Source organism: Jaculus jaculus, chromosome 2, assembly GCF_020740685.1.
Source record: "Jaculus jaculus isolate mJacJac1 chromosome 2, mJacJac1.mat.Y.cur, whole genome shotgun sequence".
Taxonomy (NCBI): Eukaryota; Metazoa; Chordata; class Mammalia; order Rodentia; family Dipodidae; genus Jaculus; species Jaculus jaculus.
In genome coordinates, this window is record NC_059103.1 from 41,257,115 (window position 1) to 41,267,950 (window position 10,836).

Below are 10,836 nucleotides of genomic sequence, written 5' to 3' on the forward strand. Positions count from 1 at the left end.
GTGCTCAACCATGTTTATTGCTGCTCAATTTATAATAGCTGGAAAATGGAACCAGCCAAGATGTCCCTCAACTGATGAGTGGATAATGAAGATGTGGCACATTTATACAATGGAGTTCTACTCAGCAGTAAAGAAAAATGAAGTTATGAAATTTGCAGAAAAATGGATGGACCTGGAAAGGATTATACTAAGTGAGGTAACCCAGGACCAGAAAGCCAAGCACCACATGTTCTCCCTCATATGTGGAGATGATTGGGCTTCTGCGTGAGAATGAAAATACTTAGTAGCCGAGGCCAGTAAGTTAAAAAGGAGACATAAAGGGAAGAGAAAGGAAGGGAGGAGGGTACTTAATAGGTTGGTATTGTATATATGTAAGTAGAATGATTGAGATGGGGAGGTAATATGATGGAGAATGGAATTTCAAAGGGGAAAGTATGAGGGGTAGAGGGAGGGAATTACCATGGAAATTTTTTATAATCATGGAAAATGCTAATAAAATTTTTTTAAAAAATGCCTGTGTCACAGAACTACTGTCATGAAAGTGTGAACTCCTTCATCCATTCACGTGGATCAACAATTAAGAGACAGTATTATGCCTGATGCTCAGAAGGCTCCTGTTTTCTTAAAGCCCATAATCTAGTTGGGGAGATAGAGAAGTAAAGAGACTGATAACCAAACAAGGCCAGTGTTAGGTACTGGCCTGAGCAGGCTTGGAAGATGCTACTTTTGTCTTTAATGAGATGCTTCTGGATAAAATGGCATGGGGTGACTCTAGTCACTTCTGGGCCATCCACCATATTATTTCTGCAAGCTCTAAGCAGAAGGGCCAGGGCTCTCCTTTGAGTCAGCTTCAGCCACCCGACCCAGTCCCGTGCAGCTCAGAAGATTAAGTGCCATAACTCAGGCTCTGTTGTGGGTGTTGCTGAATGTGCCTCATTACCTTCCCCAAAAAGGTGTGTGTTGGGGGGGGGGGGGCTGGAGAGATGGCCTAGTGGTTAAGGTGCTTTTCTGCAAAGCCTAAGAACTTATGTTCAAATGTCCAGGTCTCACATAGCCAGATGCACAGTGGCAGAAGCACGCAATGTCACACATGTGCACAAGGGGGCTCACGTGTCTGGAGTTTGCAGCAGGCTTAAGAACCTGGTGCACCCATATTCATTCTCCCCCCCTCCAAGAAAAGAGGCTGTGAACACCCAGATGATGGTGTAATGTCACATACATTGTAGAAGGGACCCTCTGTCTTCATTACCATCACCATAAACCCCAACTCAGGGCCATTTCCCTCCCAGCCCAGCGGCCTGTCAGGGGCAGCGGCATTCTTTAGACTTCTTCTGTCAGCGACAGCTTGTTCTTGATGAATGTTGGCACCAGTGAGCCTAGTCTTTGCAGCCACTCGTTCTAGGCTTGGATATGGGAGACTTTGGTCCTTTATGTTTCAGTTAGAGCCAGGAAACAGGGTTACAAGTGGCAGGTGCCCATTTGGGTGGCATGAGAGAAATAAGCTTGCAACCCAGTCGCAGTGTTTCTGGCCTCTAGATGAGTTACGAAATGCCTCACATTGGTGTATCATGTTATTGGGTGTTTATGCTGTTAGGCACCAGTCAAGCCCCATCTCTTCTCACGGCTTGTGTCTTCTGGTTGTCATGACCTCTCAGAGGATGGTACATTTTATCTTCTAAGGTCCTGAGTCTGAGCAAGGGACAAGACTTGTCCAAAGTCGGGGAGCTAGTAGAGCCTCTTAAATGTTAGGTCTGTATATTTACTAGTCATACCATACTTTTAGTTCTGTGCTGGCTACACACTAGGCCCTCAGGAAATACCAGAAGGGAGGAAGAAAAAGGCTAAAACTCAAATTATCTGCCTGCCTTCTGAGTACATTTTCTAGATGCTTCAAGATTAAATGAGTAGCCGGGCGTGGTGGCGCACGCCTTTAATCCCAGCACTCGGGAGGCAGAGGTAGGAGGATTGCCATGAGTTCAAGGCCACCCTGAGATTACAGAGTTAATTCCAGGTCAGCCTGGGCTAGAGTGAGACCCTACCTCAAAAAAAACAAACAAACAAAAAAAAAAGATTAAATGAGTAACTGCATATAAAGCATTTAAATATGCCTGCTAATATAATCAATTATGTTAGCTACAAATAGTTATAATCCCAGAATTATTATTAAGTGTTTATGGATAATGTCTATTAAAATAATCATTGCCTTGCTTGAAGAATAATTTTGTAGTAAAATCTGCCCATGTCTGTACTGGTAGGTAGAGTTTCTACTAGGCGTACTATCTGTATGTTCTGTCATATACGTGGATGCACCAGCCCTTCTGAGCACAGCATACATGGAGACTTTGTTTACCATACCAGGGAGTCATGGCTGTTACTGGCCAAGTCAGTTACTTCAGGTTAGAGGGCCTGTCCCCTCCTGTGCACCCATTCAGCGTGCTACGAGTCCAGTCTTTAACTGTTGATGGGAAAGATCATCCAGAGTGCTGGATGCTTTTACCCTTTCCACCCCTGCAAGATTGCAGACCTATCTTCAGCTCATACTATTTTAATGGGACAATTACCAGAATTTCCCAAAGCTATTGAACACAGGTAAATGCGGCAGTAGGCAGAAACTTAGTAGTAGCACTCGGCTCAGATGGAAGGCCTTCCTGTTGTGAAAGGAGCTCAGAGAGTTAACTCCTCAGGCTTGCATTTTATCCCCTCTCCAGCTTCCTGGTACATACGGTCAGCAGTCTCACATCAGTTTCCTCATGTTCCTCTCAACCCTTCACCAGAAAAACCTCCAAAATGTGTCACTGGATAGAATAAAAGCCTCACATCTTTGAGTCATTTTTATTTCTAACAACAAAGAGGACTTTTTAATGGCTCTATTACTACATAGAAATGTAGGATGTTATACCAACCAAGAGACAGTATGGGATGCTAACAGAAATGTTCAAGTTACCCCTTCCCACTATGCTCCCCATTCATGGTCATTCTGAGAACTAGGACTGTCACCTTCTTCAAATAGCCCCCACTCTTTCATGCTCACTGACATCATGTGGCTTTTAAGGACCCACAGTGTACTGGGTTCTACCAAGAACTAACCCTAAAGAGTTCCACTGATGCCTGAGAAAACTGAGTTTAAGGACGAAGCTTTAGGGTGACTAAAACCCTGTCACTCTTCAGCTGACTGTCCAGTCATATGGGGGCTTGCAGCCTCACTCCATGCAGCAGACTGTGTATCCTTGAGCCAGGCGCAGAGCCTTCTGTCCCTGACTGTCCCTTCTGTTAGGGGTGAGTCCGCCTCCGCAGGATGCTGTACTGTCTGACCCGAGGCTGTGGAGGAAACAGCCCCCGCATAATGCACAGAGGTTGCTGGTTGTGGCTTCTGACTGTATGTGCCCTATTGTAACAGGAGGTGATTTTCAGAGCACATCATTGTGTTGGTACTTATCCATACTCACATGATACTCTGGAGCCAAAAAGTAGGTAGCTGGTTTTTACTGATGGCACTGTGCTATGTGCAGTAATGTCAAAGGCCAGAGGGCTTCCTTTGTAAGAATACTCCCATACACCTTTCAAGCTGCACTCAGCGCTCATCTTGCCAGAAGTCCTTACTGCTTAACTATGCCTGCCTGAGCTCATCCTGGTACTCTAGGGGTCTGGCACTTAAGACATTTCAGTCTTTACCACTGGGTAACCCTGTATGTGTATACATGTGAGCCTTTTCCACCATGGTCTCCCCTTTCCTAAACTCTACCCAACTAGCATCACCTTAGTTTAGTACCAAAGTTTACCTCCCCTGGGGAACCAGCACACAGACCACCACACTGGGTTAGAGTAATCACTCGCCCTGCAGAGCCGTTCTCTGCTCTCTTCACCCCTTCTACACACTCCAGCAAGGCATGCCTTGGGCCTCACATGCAGGCTCTCACTAGGGCTGTCCTCTGAGGACGCACTTTCCACTCTATCTGGCTGCTGCCTCCACGGGCTTCTGGCGCTGCAGCATCTCTTCCCCTGTCGCATTCCTTAGTTGGAGTTGTTCAGCTGTCACTGCTGCTACTATAGCCACTTGTCTGTCCTTGCATAAGCATGGACTCCTGTGAGGACAGGAACTGTGTCTGGATGCTGTACCCGGGGCACCTGCCCATATAGGTCTGTCCAGCCCCAAACAGCAGACACTTAGGTGAATGAAGGAATGCGCTGTGAAAATATTCATATGTCAAGTACCTGCATGTGCCTCTGGAGCATGCTTAGTCCTCAGTTTATGGCACTGCCTCACAAATGCACTCATCTCCACATGAGGTGTAAGTACCTGACACTCTGGGGACATGGGTTCTAGCAAGCACAAAAGACCCTGTCCCCTCACGGGCCTGCCTTCTGACATAATGAATGTATGTGTATGCATTGTTCCCTTCCTCTCTTAGCCTTCTCCTTCACCCTCACCATCCACCACCTTTCAGGACTCTAGCTTGCTTCTGCTCTCTCCAGACTGCCTGACAGGGGTTGTCACATTGCAACCTTTCCTGGTGGAGCCTCTTTGATGGAGAAGAGACCTGGAGGCTTTCAGTAGATTCCAGCTTCTCATCAGGCTAGAGAAGCTTCCTCTGTCCCCAGCCAGAAGAGTAAGATTAGTCATAAGCCAAGTCCTGGTGATGGTGATATGCTATAATGTATATGCTACCTTAGGCCACTAACCCACTCTCTTTGCATTCATGGGGGTATAAGACCCAAAAGAAGGGTCTTAGCCTCTACTCTGCCCTCTAGAGGATGAGGCTGGGGTCTTGCTATGGAGAACCTGTGACCTGCTCAGAGCTATGATCTAACTTCTATCTTTAGCTCAAAGCTCGGGACTTTTTTATTATTTATTTAGTTAAGAGAGAGAGAGAATGAGCCAGGGCCTCTAGCCACTGCAGATGAACTCCAGATGTATGCACCACCTTATGTATCTGGCTTCACATATGTACTGGGGAATAGAACCTGGGTCTTTAAGCATTGTAGGCAAGAGCCTTAACCACTAAGCCATCTCTCTAGCCCAAAGCTCAGGACTCACCTCCAAAATGACCTGGCCCTAAAGACAAAGTTCCTGGCCACAGGCACGTTACATTCTCTCAGTAGCCATTTGACAGTCAAAATATTTAGCAGGGCTTTGCCTGCAAAGCCAAAGGATCCAGGTTCAGTTCCCCATGACCCACATAAGCCAGATGCACAAGGTGGCGCATGTGTCTGGAGTTCGTTTGCAGCATCCTGAGGCCCTAGTGTGCCTATGTTCATATTCATATTCTCTCTCTCTCTCTCTCTCTCAAATAAGCAAAAATTTTAAATATATTTTAAACATTTGGCACTCTCAGCCCCATGACCAGTTAGGGAAGGGGCTCACTGTACGTGTAACCACTTACAAACTCCCTCTGCTTTTGTGTGTACATGGAATGGTGAGGTAATAAGAGCATCTTGTTCTCATTGCAGAAGTTTCCCGAACTGAAATTCAAATACGTGGAAGAAGAGCAGCCTGAAGAATTTTTCATCCCCTACGTCTGGTCTCTGGTCTACAACTCCGCAGTAGGCCTGTACTGGAACCCTCGGGACATCCAGCTGTTCGGGATGAGTTCTGACTGAGACCGGCTGCACCCTGCCCTCCCTCCCGGCCCAGCAGCTCTGCTACTTACTTTATTTCTAGGGAGCAAAAGCAGACAGACAGATTGCTCAGTGTGTCTTCCATCAAAGATGATCACATGTTTCCCTCACACACTTCGATTTGGTAAACTGCTCCCAGTTGGCAATAGATCACTCAGCTTAGATTATAGTGCAAGGGGGGTGCATAATAATAAATGTAAAAAACTCACTAGTCAACATGCAGTTTTATTTCTAAACCAAACATCTAGAGCTTTCTCAGGATCCTGATGCCTTTGACACATAACACATTAATAGTACACACCTTTTCTTTCCTCTTGCATGCTGGTGTTACAGGTGTGAAGCACCACACCCAGTTTTTTACACACACCTTTACACACACATTTAAGATTTTTGTTTTGATTACATGCAGTTTATTTGCAACTCTCAGCAGCCCACAGTTTCATCAACACTGATGGCATGACACCAACCTTTCAAGCCTCTTTGTCTTCTTCCCCTCAAAGAAGAAAACTAGCTCTTTTTATAGAGGTTTGACCTTGGAGCTGGGATTCATTTGAAGTTTAGTACAAATTAAACTACCCTGTGTTAACCATTGGGAAAAGTTTAATTCTGAAAACAGTTTTTTTTCCTTTAACCAAAGAGCAAAAAGAGACCAACTTATTAAGACTGTATTCCATGTGTGATGAAAAACATGTTTTTCTCCTTATTTCTGACTTCTAAAACAATGTGTTGGGGCCTGTGAGACCCGTAAGTTTGGTCCCTGAGCTGAGGTATGTCTCATACACCCCTGGGCTGTGCTGAGCAAGACAATGGGTACTGAGGTCCCATGGGAGTATCTTCCAGTCCTTCACTGCGCTCACCCCATCATCAAGCCCTCTCTCAGCACCCTGTACACACCTGGGCAGTTTGCACCTGGAGGAACTAGGCTGAGCCCTCCTTCCTGGATTCTCGGGGTAGCTTGGCAGTTCCTGGTCCTCATCTGGAAATGGATGATGGAGCCCCCGAAGCCTGGATGACTATGGGAGGCCCTTCTAGCTGCCTCAGTGCTAGTCTTGTCCCTGGAAATGCTGGGGACGCCCATACTACAGCTCAGGGCTTCTCCCCATGGCAGTGACTTCCCATTCTAACTTTGAGTGCATGGCAGTCTGAAGGTGGAATGGATTATTTCAGCTAGCAATTATGTGGGGAAATGAGTTACAACTTTGTTTCCAAGGCATTCTAGTTTGCCTCCTTTTCCTTAACAGTAAAAAATAAAGGTCATAAGCCGGGTGTGGTGGCGCATGCCTTTAATCCCAGCACTTGGGAGGCAGAGGTAGGAGGATCACCGTTAGTGCAAGGCTACCCTGAGACTCCATAGTGAATTCCAGGTCTGCCTGGGCTAGAGTGAAACCCTACCTCAAAAAACCCAATAAATAAATAAATAAATAAAATAAATAAATAAGGGTCATGTTAGTAGCTGTGTCTTTGGTAAGGCCCTCTGAGTCTAGAACCTGGGCTGGACCATGGGACATCAGTGCACTGCAAGTCAGGTAGTTCTTGTGGTGGGAGGAATTATGGTCCCCAAAAGCCCAATCATCTTGATGAGGGCAAAATGCCAAAGATGCCTTGACTGAGGTGCTTCTGCTGTCTATTCTCCAGGCCTCCTGGCTCTCTGAATGCCCTGAGCCCCAGGCCCCGTACTTCCCACTGAGACACCACCCGTCCTGCTGCACAGGACCGAGCTCCTGCCTGCATCTCTGCCTCGGCCATGCAAAGCCACAGGAAAGACTGATCACGTAACAGCACTTGTCGGCAGTAGGATTGACATATGCTTGTGTTCATTTTTAGTATTTACTTAGAAATCATTTTGTCTCCAAAGTAAAAATGTGTAAAATGAAGTAACATGGGATCGCCATGTGCTCACAGGAAGGTAAAAATTAACATGTTTTTTACCCAAAATTAGATGAAAACACCTGACTTCACCTGCTCTGAAGTCATATTGCACTGTCAGCAAAGATTCTGCCCCACTATTGTTTTTACAAGAATACATCTCAGTAGCGCCTTCACCATGCTCTCAAGAGTTCAAGGTGCTCGTCCGAAAGTTTCTGAATTCTGTGTCTGGCTCCCTGGCCATGTGGGTGCTGGAGGTCACAGGATGCATGTGCAGCAGCAGTCAACACGGACAGAGCGGGAGGGGGAAGGACATGGCAGCACTGTCCTCAGGGCACAGCACGGCTGGGGTATGTCCCAGTGAGACAGGACGTGGGAGGAAGCTTTTAGGCACTTAAAAAATATGTGGCTGGAGAGGTGGCTTAGCAGTTAAGCACTTGCCTGTGAAGGCTCGATTCCCCAGGACCCACATAAGGCAGATGCACAAAGGCATGCAACTGGGGTTCGTTTGCAGTGGCTGGAGGCCCTGGCACACCCATTCTCTCTCTCTCTCTGCCTCTTTCTCTCTCTCTGACAGTCGCTCTCAAATAAATAAATAAAAATAAACAAAAATATTTAAAAATATATTTATGTGCAAGGAGAAGAGAGAGAAAAACAGGCACACCAGGGCCTCTAACCACTGTAAGCAAACGCTACACGCATGCACCACCTAGTACACTTGGGCACTATGGAATTGAATGGAGTCATTAGGCTCCGTGGGCAAGCACCTTAACCACGGAGCAATCTGTCCAGCCCAAGGCACTATTTTTTTCTTTATTTTCATTCTCTCACTGTAGCTCGCTCACTTGCTCTCCCAACAGGACCTCACTCTATACCTAAGCTGGCCTCCAACCCCAGCTCCTCCTACCTCAGCCTTCCAAATGCTAGGGCTATAAGCATGAGCTGCCATACCTGGCACTGAATTTCTTTCTTTCTTTTTTTTAATATATTTTGTTGTTTATTTTATTTATTTGAGAGCAACAGACAGAGAGAGAAAGAGGCAGATAGAGAGAGAGAGGGAGAATGGGTGCACCAGGGCTTCCAGCCACTGAAAACAAACTCCAGACACGTGAGCCCCCTTGTGCATCTGGCTAACATGGGTCCTGGGGAATCGAGCCTCAAACCAGGGTCCTTCACAGGCAAGCCCTTAATCACTAAGCCATCTCTCCAGCCCTCTTTCTTTTTAATGTATACGGTGTGTATACCACCATGTTGGTACCATCATTAGCCTCCTCCCTGTCCCCGAAGGGACTTAAGAGATGGCTCACTGGTTAAATGCACTTGCTTGCAGTCTGCTAGCCCTGGTTCCCACATAAAGCCAGATGCACTGCATGGCACATGCATGCATCTGGAGTTTCCTTGCAGCGACATACACACACACCCCTTGTATGAATATTAAAAATAAAAGAATTTGAGTATAATTCAGTGGACAGATATAAGAGCGGGTCATAACTTGAAAGACAATAAGGCAGAAAATCCAGGGAGTTGGGGGCAGGAATGGAGCAGAGTCAAAAAGACAAAATAGGACAGTTTGAAACAACATAGCAAATCCCAGGTCAGCCTGGGCTAGAGTGAAACCCTGCCTCAAAAAATAAACCGGATTAGGCCAGGAATGGTGTTGCATGCCTTTAATCCCAGCACTTGGGAGGCAGAGCAAGTAGGACACAGACATGAGCACTCTTGGCAATCAACTGAAAACTTTAACACCCCATTGATATTTTACATTGAAGCGAACCAGGGGGGCTTTAGATTTGACCTTGAAGACACAAACCTTCATTTCATTTGAGGCACACAGCCAAACCCTCATTTAACTGGAGAGGTGGTTCACAGTCTCAGGGCACACTCAGCCACTGTCGTGGAGCACGGGAGTGGCTGCTGGGCATGGTGAGGAGTGAGGACTTTAACCATCAGAACGGAGGCCTCCGGATGCTGCAGCAAGTCAGAAGATGCCCCTAACCCCAGCCAACTTTAGTATGAGGGTACCAGTAGACACCTGGGACCCGTCTCTGGCTGCCTTCACGAATGAGAACATCACTGTGGGAGATTCCCTCTCCCGGATGATTGATTGATTGAGGTTTCCTTGAAGTTCATTCATTTATAATGAAGACTGACCTCCTCTGGGAAATTAGGATGTGAAATTCTTGACCACCCTTGTTGAGAAATGCAAGGAGGACATTGGTAGAAGTTGATATTGGTGCCTTAAGTGTGAGACTATTGGCAAAGGCATCCAATAAAACAAGCTTTGGGTCTAGAGAAATGGCTTAGCAGTTAAGGTGCTTGCTTGCCGGTAAAGTCTAAGGATCCAGGTTTGATTTCTCTGGGACCCTTGTAAGCCAGATACACAAGGTGACACTTGCATCTGGAGTTCGTTTGCAGTGATTGGAGGCCCTGGCACACCCATATTTTCTCTCTCTCTCTCTCTCTCTCTCTCTCTCTCTCTCTCTCTCTCTCAAACTATTTTTAAGAAAAACAAAATAGAGACAAGAGGGCAAGAAAGCATACATTGACAACTTCTGACCTAAATGCAGTTACAATCTCAAAAAAAGAAGTAATTCAATAATTAAAGAACTTTTCCCAAACTAATGAAAAATACCAATCCGTAGGTTGAAGATGCTCACCCACTAACCCCAGGTGGGATAAATAAAAACTGGCACCTGTACCCATCACACTTTCCATAACCTGTCAGCAGACAGTAGGAGATGACCAGCCTGCCTTCTGAAGTGCTGTCAGAAAATGGCTGCCAAACCTCTTCTTTTGTCCCTGGGCAAGAGCTCTATTTTTCTTCCTTCCCTTAAGCTCCTCTTCTCTTTCTGAACCTTATACTCTGGTCTGTGGATTTCATTCATTAAATTCATAAGACAAGAATCCAGAGACACCCCAAAAGTACTGGTGTATTGGTGCATGCACAGAGGAACCCCACGATTTCCTGTTTCCTTACTGGTGTGTTTGCCCAGGAGTCATAGGAAGCCTGGCAATACAGGATGGAATACACACAGAGCCAAAAGGATGCCCTCCACGCATGGTTTGAACACAACCCATATCCTGATGCTAAGACCTGGAAACAGCCAAATGTACTGGCATTCCAACACTGAAACTTCAGACTTGGTTTCGTAACCAGAGAGCCAAATGGAGAAAATTGGAATCTAAATGTTCTTTAGGAAAACAGCAAACACAGGAACAAGTCCAGTCTCAGCTGGTGACTCAAGAATACTTCTCAACAAATGCCACAAAACACCAGGCACTCCTCACAAGAACTCAAATACAGACCCTATTTCTGAGAGTAACAGATTCCCTGATACTGCTACTAGGCAAGAA

General features: G+C 46.1%; 1 protein-coding gene across 3 annotated transcripts in view; it reads left to right on the plus strand.

Moving 5' to 3' along the window:
- The window catches only part of Dym (dymeclin), a 522,785-nt gene extending 516,961 nt beyond the window's left edge, over positions 1-5,824 (plus strand). For all 3 annotated transcript variants that reach the window (XM_045142835.1, XM_045142833.1, XM_045142834.1), the window contains one exon: positions 5,449-5,824. In XM_045142835.1, coding sequence (XP_044998770.1) covers positions 5,449-5,598 — 150 coding nt within the window. In that variant the 3' untranslated portion in view covers positions 5,599-5,824. The remainder of the gene's footprint in view (positions 1-5,448) is intronic.
- Positions 5,825-10,836: the final 5,012 nt, after the last annotated feature.